Source organism: Mytilus edulis, chromosome 4 (assembly GCF_963676685.1).
Source record: "Mytilus edulis chromosome 4, xbMytEdul2.2, whole genome shotgun sequence".
Lineage (NCBI taxonomy): Eukaryota > Metazoa > Mollusca > Bivalvia > Mytilida > Mytilidae > Mytilus > Mytilus edulis.
This window is the reverse complement of record NC_092347.1, coordinates 87,868,153-87,882,502: the sequence shown is the minus strand read 5'-3', so window position 1 is coordinate 87,882,502 and position 14,350 is coordinate 87,868,153. Positions and strand designations below refer to the sequence as shown.

At 32.4% G+C, this 14,350-nt stretch overlaps 1 protein-coding gene across 50 annotated transcripts in view; it reads left to right on the top strand.

The window, feature by feature from the left end:
- LOC139520909 (lymphocyte cytosolic protein 2-like) overlaps positions 1-14,350 on the top strand; it is an 87,048-nt gene that overhangs the window by 10,390 nt on the left and 62,308 nt on the right. For 30 of the 50 annotated variants that reach the window (XM_071313950.1, XM_071313953.1, XM_071313989.1 and 27 more), the window contains exons 4-6: positions 2,802-2,852; positions 6,995-7,110; positions 7,608-7,696. In XM_071313950.1, coding sequence (XP_071170051.1) covers positions 2,802-2,852; positions 6,995-7,110; positions 7,608-7,696 — 256 coding nt within the window. Of the gene's footprint in view, positions 1-2,801; positions 2,853-6,994; positions 7,111-7,607; positions 7,697-8,260; positions 8,326-14,350 lie in introns of all 50 variants that reach the window. The other 20 variants (XM_071313956.1, XM_071313981.1, XM_071313973.1 and 17 more) reach the window with 1 other exon arrangement.

Here is a 14,350-nt window from a genome sequence, read left to right as displayed (position 1 = left end):
GGAAATCCAAGATTTTATTAATGCATATTTTGTTGTTGGGGAGATCTAGGAACTGATTAGGGTAGATTTTGTTGTTGGGGAGATCTAGGAATTTTTTAGGGTAGATTTTGTTGTTGGGGAAATCTAGGAACTGATTAGGGTAGATTTTGTTGTTGGGGAGATCTAGGAATTGTTTAGGGAAGATTTTGTTGATGGGGAGATCTAGAAATTGTTTAGGGTAGATTTTGTTATTTGGGAGATCTAGGAATTGTTTAGGGTAGATTTTATTGTTGGGGAGATCTAGGAACTGATTGGGGTAAATTTTGTTGTTGAGGAGATCTAGGAATTGTTTAGGGTAGATTTTGTTGATGGGGAGATCTAGAAATTGTTTAGGGTAGATTTTGTTATTTGGGAGATCTAGGAATTATTTAGGGTAGATTTTATTGTTGGGGAGATCCATGATTTGATTAATGTAGATTTTATTGTTGGGGAGATCTAGGAACTGATTGGGGTAAATTTTGTTGTTGAGGAGATCTAGGAATTGTTTAGGGTAGATTTTGTTGTTGCGGAGATCTAGGAATTGTTTAGGGTAGATTTTGTTATTTGGGAGATCTAGGAATTATTTAGGGTAGATTTTATTGTTGGGGAGATCCATGATTTGATTAATGTAGATTTTATTGTTGGGGAGATCTAGGAACTGATTGGGGTAAATTTTGTTGTTGAGGAGATCTAGGAATTGTTTAGGGTAGATTTTGTTGTTGGGGAGATCTAGGAAATGTTTAGGGTAGAATTTGTTGTTGGGGAGATCTTGGAACTGATAAGGGTAGATTTTGTTATTTGGGAGATCTAGGAATTGTTTCGGGTAGATTTTGTTGATAGGGAAATCTAGGAACTGATTAGGGTAGATTTTGTTGTTGGGGAGATCTAGGAATTGTTTAGGGTAGATTTTGTTGATGGGGAGATCTAGAAATTGTTTAGGGTAGATTTTGTTATTTGGGAGATCTAGGAATTGTTTCGGGTAGATTTTGTTGATAGGGAAATCTAGGAACTGATTAGGGTAGATTTTGTTGTTGGGGAGATCTAGGAATTGTTTAGGGTAGATTTTGTTGATGGGGAGATCTAGAAATTGTTTAGGGTAGATTTTGTTATTTGGGAGATCTAGGAATTGTTTAGGGTAGATTTTATTGTTGGGGAGATCCATGATTTGATTAATGTAGATTTTATTGTTGGGGAAATCTAGGAACTGATTGGGGTAAATTTTGTTGTTGAGGAGATCTAGGAATTGTTTAGGGTAGATTTTGTTGTTGGGGAGATCTAGGAAATGTTTAGGGTAGATTTTGTTGTTGGGGAGATCTAGGAATTGTTTAGGGTAGAATTTGTTGTTGGGGAGATCTTGGAATTGTTTAAGGTAGATTTTTTTGTTGGGGAGATCTAGGAACTGATAAGGGTAGATTTTGTTATTTGGGAGATCTAGGAATTGTTTAGGGTAGATTTTGTTGTTGCGAAGATCTGGGAATTGTTTAGGGTAGATTTTGTTGTTGGGGAGATCTAGGAACTGTTTAAGGTAGATTTTGTTATTGCGGAGATCTTGGAATTGTTTAAGGTAGATTTTTTTGTTGGGGAGATCTAGGAACTGATAAGGGTAGATTTTGTTATTTGGGAGATCTAGGAATTGTTTAGGGTAGATTTTGTTGTTGCGAAGATCTGGGAATTGTTTAGGGTAGATTTTGTTGTTGTGGAGATCTTGGAATTGTTTAGGGTAGATTTTGTTGTTGGGGAGATCTAGGAATTGTTTAAGGTAGATTTTGTTGTTGGGGAGATCTTGGAATTGTTTAAGGTAGATTTTGTTATTTGGGAGATCTAGGAATTGTTTAGGGTAGATTTTGTTGTTGTGGAGATCTTGGAATTGTTTAGGGTAGATGTTGTTATTTGGGAGATCTAGGAATTGTTTAGGGTAGATTTTGTTATTTGGGAGATCTAGGAATTGTTTAGGGTAGATTTTGTTGTTGTGGAGATCTAGGAATTGTTTAGGGTAAATTTTGTTGTTGAGGAGATCTAGGAATTGTTTAGGGTAGATTTTGTTGTTGCGAAGATCTGGGAATTGTTTAGGGTAGATTTTGTTATTTGGGAGATCTAGGAATTGTTTAGGGTAGATTTTGTTATTTGGGAGATCTAGGAATTGTTTAGGGTAGATTTTGTTGTTGTGGAGATCTAGGAATTGTTTAGGGTAGATTTTGTTGTTGCGGAGATCTAGGAATTGTTTAGGGTAGATTTTGTTGTTGGGGAGATCTAGGAATTGTTTAGGGTAGATTTTGTTGTTGGGGAGATCTAGGAATTGTTTAGGGTAGATTTTGTTGTTGGGGAGATCTAGGAATTGTTTAGGGTAGATTTTGTTGTTGCGAAGATCTGGGAATTGTTTAGGGTAGATTTTGTTGTTGGGGAGATCTAGGAATTGTTTAGGGTAGATTTTGTTGTTGGGGAGATTTAGGAATTGTTTAGGGTAGATTTTGTTATTTGGGAGATCTAGGAATTGTTTAGGGTAGATTTTGTTGTTGGGGAGATCTAGGAATTGTTTAGGGTAGAATTTGTTGTTGGGGAGATCTTGGAATTGTTTAAGGTAGATTTTGTTGTTGGGGAGATCTAGGAACTGATAAGGGTAGATTTTTTTATTTGGGAGATCTAGGAATTGTTTAGGGTAGATTTTGTTGTTGGGGAGATCTAGGAACTGATAAGGGTAGATTTTGTTATTTGAGAGATCCAAGAGTTATTCAGGTTAGATTTTGTTATTTGCACATTACTGATAGAGTGTATTTATTTTTCAGAGATTTGCTGAAATTAGTTAGAGAACTTCCAAAGCCAGCAGAGTCATCAAGGTTTGTACTGATCATGAAACAAGCTTAGGCTTATAAAATTCAGTCAGAATTTTCTCTCTTAGATTAACACTTGTAAATAATTATCACCTCTAATAAAAACCAGTAAAATTATATCATGTTACACTATTATTTTTGTTCTTTTGTATATTTTAACCAATAAAAATGCATTTGTCTACAAAATTATATTATTTTTTAAAGTTTGAAGATGATATTTTGTATACCTAGAAAAGAAGATTAATGTAGTATAATTTGACTTGTAGTAGATACAGAAGGGTAAAAAGACTAATTAAGGCAAGGAGACATACAGTTGTCTCAGTTATATATCAATCAGTTGACAGGTATTTCAAAGTTTAGGTTTGCATGCCGTCTTTTTTGGTGTTGTGAGATTTTATTTTTATTATTTAATCTCATGTTTTTGTTTTTTTATGTTTTTTTTCATCTTATGCATGTTTTGATTTTGGCAGTATAAATCTGATATCCATATTATTTCCCTTGAAAAAGATGTTAACCAATCATTTGTCCTGATAATCATTATTTCCCTAGGAAAGATGGATATCAATTAATCATTGGTCTGTAGCTATAAATATTCCAATACTCAAATATTTCAAGATTGCAACAGAATCTGGTTTTGGGTTTATAACTGGCATTTATCATAGTACCGGTAGACAAAAAGAAATATTTTGGGTTACAAAGAGGAGAAAAGAAATAAATAAAAAGATCTGTTAGCTTCCTTTTTCCTTAGACTTCATATTTAATTAACAATCAAGGATTGAATGCTCATTGAATATTGAATATGTCAAACCCCATCCCTTTCTTTATTTGTCTATCCCAGGCTATATCCTATAATACAGGAGTTGTTGTTGGTTAGTTATTGCTGTTCAAGGTTTTTTGTTGAGCCTGCAACTTTTGTTGCAGAATAGCGTAATTTAACAGTATCTCCAATATAATATATACTTTAAATTAATATGTTTAATGTATTTGATATATCTGTGTGCTAAAACCAAACTTCAGCGGTACAATAAGTAAACAAATAGTAAACAAAAAAGATAAAGAAATATTACAATCGCATGCTAAGTTATGCATTTCAAATTTAAAGTGAAATAATTTTGTGCCGATAAATCAGTATCAAAAACAAAAATACCATTATTCTATATGTATAGTGCCACACTGTGAATCACAGTTCATATATCAACACTTGGTATAGTTATACAAGTACTATGTATCCAGCTTCAACTGCAGTACCATCAAAGCTTATGATAGCAATGTATGGACAGAGTTTAGCTTATATATTATATGTGTTTACTGTACCCCTGTTCAACTGGTCATGTGGATGTACCATATATATCATATATTTTATATATGAATCACATTAAGGTGGTATGGGTGTCTTCCTCCATCTTGGATTGTAAAAAACAGAGAATCAAAGGTCCAGATTTTCTATCAAGTTAGCAAAATTTGATGCAGGAATGCAGATGTTTAATGTACATTTTCATTTAAAGGTACCAATTTATAAGAATATAACTTCTAAATATTGATATTTTTGCAAATGTTAATTATTTTTGGTTGTTTTTATTTTTTTTTTAAATTGGCATTTTAAGGGGAGGTAACTCTAAAAAAGTGCATTTTCTGAAGGATTCTGTATGGAATTTTCCTATTTTGTATTTTAGCCGGAAAAAACGTACGGTGACCCTTTCTTTTCTTTTGATATTCTCAAAGCAGTGTCTGAAAGCTATCTTTTCCTGAAGTATTTAACAATTCTATCATTTTGTTAAGTTTCTAATCACAAAATGGTGTTTTTTCCTGTATAATCAATACAAAATGTGTCATTTTGTCCCGTCCTGTAGCTTGAGAACATGCGCGGTGACCTATCATTTTTATTATATTTTTCAACATGTATCAATAGATACAACGTTTTGGCAAGGTATGAACAAATTCTATCATTTTTATTTTAGACTCCTATACCACCTTAAATGATTTAAAAATTTAAATTCATGTATTTTTCTCATGCAGCTTAAACTTTAGGTTTAGCACAGTATTTTTATTTTGGCAACTTATTTATATCAGTTTTCACCTCAAATTTTATTTACCATACATAAACAGACACATTTATTTACCATACATAAACAGACACATTTATTTACCATACATAAACAGACACATTTATTTACCATACATAAACAGACACATTTATTTACCATACATAAACAGACACATTTATTAACCATACATAAACACACACATTTATTAACCATACATAAACACACACATTTATTTACCATACATAAACACACACATTTATTTACCATACATAAACAGACACATTTTATCACAAGACACTGTCCAAATGTTGTCAATCTATAATGTTAGGGAGCACATAATATCTTTGTGCGAAAAAAATGGACTGAAATAATTATTTTGAAATGAGATAGTTAATGATATATTATAAATATAAGTTAATTGGGTACAGAAGGCAGTATATAAAAATGTGATCGAATGGTTACATAAAGGTTTGGTTCTGATTGCATAGCCAGGGTTCCTAATAAGGCTAGTCTATTATTCCTAAAATTATTATGAAATTCTGTCTGGAATCATCATTTTTGAAAGGGTTGAGTCCAAAGATGCATTTAGATATTAAAATGTTGTTACCACTGATTATCTTCATTTTATAGCAAAAGTTTAATAAAATTTGATGTCATTTCCTTGCTCTTTGTTGTCATGGGGACTGAAATTATAAATTATTTTGCTATAAAATTTCATTTTCTCACTGATGAACATTCCATGGTAATAAATGACTATTCCCTAGATTGCTTTCAAAAGTCTGTAGTACCCTCAACACTCAGATCTTTGTAAAAAATCTTTGGCTTAAACTTCAAAGACTAAATGCAAAACAAGTTTTTTATAAAAAGCTGTAATACAAAAATATGCCATGGGGGGGATCTATCCAACAGGGTTCAACTGACATTAATGTAAGCAACTTAACTTCACTGGAAGGCCTTACACAATGAGCAAAACCCATATCATATTGTAAGCTATATTAGGCATGACAAAATGAGAAACAATCATCAAACAAAAAATTGAATGTCCTGATTAATGATAAATAAAACATTAAATGAAACTGAATATGACATTTTTTTATACGACCGCAAAATTTCTTTTGCATCGTATATTGCTATCATGTCGTCTGCGTCATGGGTGTGTCTGCGTCATTGTCCGAAGACCCATTTAATGTCCAGACAATAACTTTAGTTTAAGTGAATGGATCTCTTTAATTTTTTACCAGACAGTTCAATATCACTAAAGGAAGGTTGGGATTAATTTTGGGGTTTTGGTCCCAAAAGTTTAGGAATTAGGGGCTAAAAAAGGGGCCCAAATAAGCATTTTTGTAGTTTCCAGACAATAACTTGTGTTTAAGTGTATGAATCTCTCTGAAATTATACCACAAGTTTCCATACCACAAAGGAATGGTTAGGATCAACTATTGGGGGGGGGGGGGGGGGGGGGGGGGGGAGGGGGGGGGGGTTATGGCTCAAATCGTTTAGAAATTAGGGACAAAAAAGGGGAATGGTTAATGGATAATTAGGACAATTTAAAAGCAGTATAAGGGAGGTAATTTAAATACATTTAAAATACAATGTTGTGTATGTTTGGATTTACCTACCTTACACTACTTGTAAATTAGAAATGCCAGGTTTTGGACTATTTGCAAAAAGCAAAGGGGGGTCAATAGGCAACAGCATAGTGTATTGCACAAAAGCAAAAAAGGGGAGGTTAACCTTCTTTTTTTTGGGGGGGGGGGGGGTTGGGGGGGGGTCAATTCACAACAGCATAGCAAATTGCACAAAAGCAAATAATATATTAATTCAAATCATATCACCAGTTCTAAGTTCACAGTTATTCTGTGTCAAATATTTAATTACATTCCAAATTCAGACCTGTGTCAAGCGCAAATATTGTGTCCAATTTTGTCCAAACTGTTGGGGGTTGGACCTCTGTGGTTGTATACAGCTGCGCTTGGCAAAGACATTTATTTAGATATGAACTATGAATTTCTTGTGACTTGTATAAAATGGTCTTCCAAAAGACGAGAGATTTTGGACATAGAATTTTCTGAAAACATTTACAGTTTAATTTTTATTTTACAGAATGAAAAATATAGTACAGCCACAAATACCTGCCACCCCAAGTCGTGATTATAATCCTCCTAACCATGGGAGACCACCACCACCAATACCAGCTCCACAAGCACAAGTCAATGGAGGCAAGTATTAGTAAAATAAAAATATTTGATTCTAGCATCAATAAGTGTTAAACCCTGGTATCCTTATCAATGAACAAAGCACATGGTACACAAAAATAATACACAGTTATCAAAAATTTCTTTTGTTTTGTTTTGCACTATTTTATTTGTTACTCTGACACTTTTGCTATTATAAAAACAAAGGCCAATTTTAACAGTAAAAATATCATATTCTTTAATTAGGAGAAACAGGTAAATCTCTGCATGAACAAGAAAACATACAAAATGGAAAAAAATTTGTTATATATACCGCGGGTAGATTGGAAGAGTTAGAAAATGTGCACGATATTATTATACACAGTTACATGTCACTAAAATTATTAAAATATTAATAAAAGAAGATAGCATATAATATTACAAACATTGCTGCCTGCTCTATTTTCACTATAAAGGAGTCATGATTTTAAAAGGAATCATTTGAACATGTATAATAATAACTATGATGCAATAATTACCAGACAATAATGATGATGATGATGGTTCCGGTCCAGAAGATGATTATGAATGGGGTGCGTCAGATTTTTCAGATGTGTCATCAGAAGAAGAGGTAGATTTTTATGTGATGTTGATTATCCTCAAAATGGAACTTTATTCATCTATAGTTTACTTGAGAAAATAATTTGTCCCTACCCTTAATAAAGGGCATACCTATCAATCTTAAACATTTATATGGAGACAATGAAATGCCAGTTGATTTTATAAAATTACTTTTCTCATGTTGATAAATGTTGTTCTTACTTTAAGGGCTAAAGTATTGATAGGTGACAGCTATGAGGGAGGAGGGGTTGGGGTGGAAAAAGGAAAAATTATCATCAAATAAGCATTAAAGATGACTCATAAATTTGAGTAAAAATCAAGTAAACTATGTTGATTTAAAGTTTCATTGTATGCATGTACAGTGATTAGTACATCAAGAAGGAAGGAAGTCATGTGATAGTCTTTTATAAAACAATTAAAGAATGTGCACTTTTATAAAACAAAAAAGCAAAAAAGTTATCACATGACATTCTTTTTATCTTAATCAGTTTGGTGTTTGGATTAAGTATTGGAATAAACTGCCATGTTTTAAAACATATGATTGATTTTAAAAATGAGTTTATATTATAATTAGATTCAGATTCAGAAGGTGAGGCTGACTGCCAATGGGACTCAGAATTCGATTCATCTGAGGAAGAGGTACAGCGTGTCTCTGCTTGCTAATGGCAAATACATTTCACGCTTGCTGTATCAATTTCTACATAAATTGTTGCAAAGATCATGGTGTATTAGTTCACTTTTTTTTGTGGGATTGAAATTCTGCACTTGAGGCTGCTTAAAGAATCCTTCCTTTTCTTTGACAATTTTACATATTAGCAAGGTCAATTTTGAATATACATGCATATGAGTTATTGGATAGGTAAATTGCAGAAATGAAATCCCTCTTTTTCTAGCTCACCTGGCCATAAGGGCAAAGTGAGCTTTTCTCATCACTTGGCGTCCAGCGTCTGGCGACATTTACTTTTACAAAAATCTTCTCCTCTGAAACTACTTGGCTAAATTAAACCAAACTTGGCCACAATCATCATTGGGGTATCTAGTTTAAAAAGTGTGTCAGGTGACCCTGCAAACCAACCAAGATGGCCACCATGGCTAAAAATAGAACATAGGGGGCAAATGTAGATTTTGGCTTATATCTCTGAAACCAAAGCATTTAGAGCAAATCTGACATGGGGTAAAATTAAGGTGAAGATTTATCTGCCCTGAAATTTTCAAATGAATCAGAGAACACATTGTTGGGTTGCTGCCCCTAAATTGGTAATTTTAAGGAAATTTTGCCGTTTTTGGTTATTATCTTGGATTTAAGGAGTCAATTTTTAACAATTTTTTGTAAATTTTTGTAATCTTTTTACAAAAATCTTCTCCTCTGAAACTACTGAGACAAATTTAACCAAACTTGTCCACAATCATCATTAGGGTATCTTGTTTTAAAAATTTGTTAGATGACCCCGCCTGAAAACCAAGATGGCTAAAAATAGTACAAAAATGCAGTTTTTGGCTCATATCTCTGAAACCAAAGCATTAAGAGCAAATCTTCTATAGATGAAATAGTTCATTAGGTCAAGATCTATTTCCCCTGAAATTTTCAGACCAATCAGGCAACTTGTTGTTGAGTTGCTGCCCCTGCATTGGTAATTTAAAGAAAATTTTGCAGCTTTTGGTTATTATCTTGAATATTATTATAGATAGAGATGATCTGTAAACTGCAATAATGTACAGTAAAGTATGTGGTCAATTGACCCCTTTAGGAGTTATTGCCCTGTATAGTCAATTTTTAACAATTTTCATAAATTTTGTAAATTTTTACAAAATATTTTCCACTGTCACTTCTGGACCAAGTTCATTATAGATAGAGATAATTGTAAGCAGCAATTTTGTTCAGTAAAGTAAGATCTACAAACACATCACCATCACCAAAACACAATTTTGTCATGAATCCATTTGTGTCCTTTGTTTAATGTGCACATAGAGCAAGGTGAGCAACACAGGCTCTTTTGAGCCTCTAGTTTATCTTCTACTTCAAAATTATCAAAGTTTTAATTTGAGATTCAAGATTCATTTGCTTATTCATTGTTATATCTCTGTCCATGTCAGGGCCGTAACTGGGGTTTGAATTCAGGGGAGGCAGGGGTTTGGGGGCCGCCGATTTTTTTTTCTCTCAGTCAATGGCTAAAAATGATTCACTTCGATTTCCTTACTTTAAGAAACGTCAGTTTTGCTTGAACCTGGAAGCAATTTTTATGCAAAAACAAGCTGAGATTGCTTTTCGGGTGAGCCAAGGCTCCGTCTTGAAGGTTTTTTTCTCTTAGTAAAATGGCTAAAAATAACCCATTTTCCTTCGATTTCCTGACCGTGACTGTAAGAAACATCAGTATTGCTGGATCCTGGGAGCAATTTTTATGCAAACAATTATTATCTCTATTTAAAGATATTTTTGTTAGAAATCAAACTGGTAAGTTAAAAAAAACATATAAAGCAAGATTAAAGAACGCAAGATTATTTTTTTTTTATCGAGGACCTTGAATTTCAATATTGTTGAAAGCTGAACAGACATGTTAATAAATACAACCAGGTACTTTCTATTCTAGTATATACTTAGTATAGAAAGTCCCTGCTACAACAAATGGGAGGCATTGACCATAATGTTCTCGTACGATCGGGAGACGTTAAAAAACGACACAACAGCTGATTCAGCCAGTAATGAATTTCCGATATCTTAAAAGATTCACAATATAAAGGTAACTTACTCTGCTTAATTGAGCCCCTTAATAAATGTGAATAATTATGTTTTATTCAAAATTGTTGAAAGCAAAGTTTCATATATGTTCTCGTACGAATACTGAATAACAGACGGACGGCCACACGAAAAAAATAAATAAAATAAATACTGAAACGGTTCACTTTCGATCAAAAATCCGGAAAATGACAGACATATCACGTATCATGATAACAATGTTAAAACTGTAAACTAGTGTTGTTTATAATATAAATTCAAGTTCTTTGTGTATATATTGTCAATATTTCATTTTATTACTTCAAAAAAAAAATTGGTGTAGAAAATTTAGGGGAGGCAGTTGCCTCCCCTGCCTCATAGGTAGTTAAAGCCCTGCATGTGCAATTTATGTCAACCAAAAACTTTCAGTGTATGGTAAGGTGGGGCATGTAAAATTTTCAAAACTAAAGTAGGACTCCCCTGGGTAGGACTGGAATATCTGTTTCCTAGATTACTGTGGATTTATTATTATTTGTGGATTTTTGGGGTAAAAATGAACCACACTTTCAAATGTTCAAAGAAATATGAACATGCAATAATATTATGTTATGCAAACTTTGTCAAAACCATCAAATCAAATATCCACAAAAATGCAATATTTTCTCAATCCTCAAATATGCAATATTTTCTCAATTCACAAAAATTTATACCAACGTAAAAATAAAAAGAATCCCCAATATGTAGTTATTGAGTTTGAAATAAATAGGATGGTTAAAATAAATTAGGGAATCACTTTACAAAGAGATGGTAAAAGAAATGGTATAGCAAGCATGTTTTGTAGACTACTATTCTGCTTCTAAGGTCAATCAATTTATATAGATACTATCACATTGTATGATATTAAACATAACAGTTTTTATGCAATTACAGCCAAGTAAAAGTTATTTTTTGTTCACTAATAGAAAAAAACAAAGGACATGGAGTAATAGTTAAGGATTATGTACCCTTGTGTTGATTTAATGCTAAACATATGGAAATTTTATAGAAAATCCACAGCCTTTATCCTTGTACCCTCATATTTGGAAATTTGATGACTGATATGTATAGGATTACTGCATACAGGTCCGAGACCACAATTGTCGTCCCTTGATTTTCGTTGTTCACAAATATAGTCCCTAGTGTTGACAGTGGGTTACTTGCCATTAATTTTTATACCCCTTCCAAATTTATTTCTCCATGTTTAATGCCTAAAATTGCAAGTAGGGGGGTGAAATTACACTGTAAAAAAATTTGGGTCCAGAATTTTAAAGGAAAGTAGTGATGTGGTCCAGCTGAAAAAGGTTTAAAATTAGCACTTCGGAAGCTGTGAAAAGATTTCAAGATGCCCTAAACATAGAATTGTCCATATTTTGAGTTAGAGACGATGAAGTTTTCTATAATTTTGATATAATTTGTCCCAAAAGTAGTACAACACACTGTAAAAGTTTCTTTGAGAAAGTGCCGGTGGGATTTTTTTTTATTTTCATTTATGTTCTAAAAGAAATGCACTACGAAATAATTGTGGTCTCGGACCCATACAGTCCTAGCATAGATTTCCTTAAAAAAAGTTTATTAATGTAGTTATTGGTTAAAACAAATAAAAATATGGACAAAATCAAGTACACCTTTTAGGGTGCACTTGACTTTAGTGACTCAGCACGAGGTATTTTGGAATTTACAGGTTGATTAGAACTTTTTGTAAAAAATAAACACTTGCACATCATAGAAAAGCAAGTGAGTAATCTATGTTTCAAATTTTTATAACAAAAATCTCTGTTTTAAAGGCTGTGGATTTTTTATAAAAATCTTGGTTTATTTTCCCCAAAGTACTCTTTTTCTATTAAACGCAATGAAACAGTAAATAACAATGCTTTGCATCAAGTTTCCCCTTGGTATATGTACAAACGGCATATCTCCATTATTCATTGTATCTGTAGTTTTTATACGACCGCAAAATTTGAAAAATTTTTCGTCGTATATTGCTATCACGTTGGCGTCGTCGGCGTCGTCGTCGTCCGAATACTTTTAGTTTTCGCACTCTAACTTTAGTACAAATGAATAGAAATCTATGAAATTTTAACATAAGGTTTATGACCACAAAAGGAAGGTTGGGATTGATTTTGGGAGTTTTAGTCCCAACATTTTAGGAATTAGGGGCCAAAAAGGGCCCAAATAAGCATTTTCTTGGTTTTCGCACTATAACTTTAGTTTAAGTAAATAGAAATCTATGAAATTTTGACATAAGGTTTATGACCACAAAAGAAAGGTTGGGATTGATTTTGGGAGTTTTGGTTCCAACAGTTTAGGAATTAGGGGCCAAAAAAGGGCCCAAATAAGCATTATTCTTGGTTTTCGCACAATAACTTTAGTTTAAGTAAACAGAAATCAATGAAATTTAAACACAATGTTTATGACCACAAAAGGAAGGTTGGTATTGATTTTGGGAGTTTAGGTCCCAACAGTTTAGGAATTAGGGGCCAAAAAGGGACCCAAATAAGCATTTTTTTTTGGTTTTCGCACCATAACTTTAGTATAAGTAAATAGAAATCTATGAAATTTAAACACAAGGTTTATGACCATAAAAGGAAGGTTTGGTTTGATTTTGGGAGTTTTGGTCCCAACAGTTTAGGAATAAAGGGCCCAAAGGGTCCAGATTTAAACTTTGTTTGATTTTATCAAAAATTGAATAATTGGGGTTCTTTGATATGCCGAATCTAACTGTGTATGTAGATTCTTAATTTTTGGTCCCGTTTTCAAATTGGTCTACGTTAAGGTCCAAAGGGTCCAAAATTAAACTTAGTTTGATTTTAACAAAAATTGAATCCTTGGGGTTCTTTGATATGCTGAATCTAAAAATGTACTTAGATTTTTTATTATTGGCCCAGTTTTCAAGTTGGTCCAAATCGGGGTCCAAAATTAAACTTTGTTTGATTTCATCAAAAATTGAATAATTGGGGTTCTTTGATATGCCAAATCTAACTGTGTATGTAGATTCTTAATTTTTGGTCCCGTTTTCAAATTGGTTTACATTAACGTCCAAAGGGTCCAAAATTAAACTAAGTTTGATTTTAACAAAAATTAAATTTTTGGGCTTATTTGATATGCTTTATCTAAATATGTACTTTGATTTTTGATTATGGGCCCAGTTTTCAAGTTGGTCCAAATCAGGATTCCATATCAAGTATTGTGCAATAGCAAGAAATTTTCAATTACACAGTATTGCACAATAGCAAGAAATATCTAATTGCACAATATTGTGCAATAGCAATTAATTTTCAATTGGAGTTATCTTTCTTTGTATAGAATAGTAGTTGATAATATATGTTGGAAATTTACCAGACATGACTATGATGTCATTTTTTATTTTTATTTGCCAATAACTTTATGTAAATAACTTCATTGGAAATTTGCCAATATAAAATGTTGCTGATGAAGCTTTTTTTCCTTATCTTATCTAAAATGTTTTTAGATAATGTATGTTGGACATTTGCCAGACATGACTATGATGTCATTTTCTATTTTTATTTGCCAATAACTTTATGTAAATAACTTCATTGGAAATTTGCCAATATAAAATGTTGCTGATGAAGTTTTTTTTATTGTTTTATACAATAAACAATGTATATTCACTTTTACTACCAACCAATCTTTACCATTCAGTGATAACAAGCACTTTATTTTACATTTTAATATCTTATGATGTATTTAAAAGAGTAGTTATTGTTGCAAACTCCATTAGAAATTTGAATTGATATCAGTTTTGGAAAAAGGGAAACGGGGATGTGAAAAAAAGGGGGGGGGTTAAATTTTTCTCATTTCAGATTTCATAAATAAAAAGAAAATTTCTTCAAACATTTTTTTGAGAGGATTAATATTCAACAGCATAGTGAATTGCTCAAAGGCAAAAAAAAA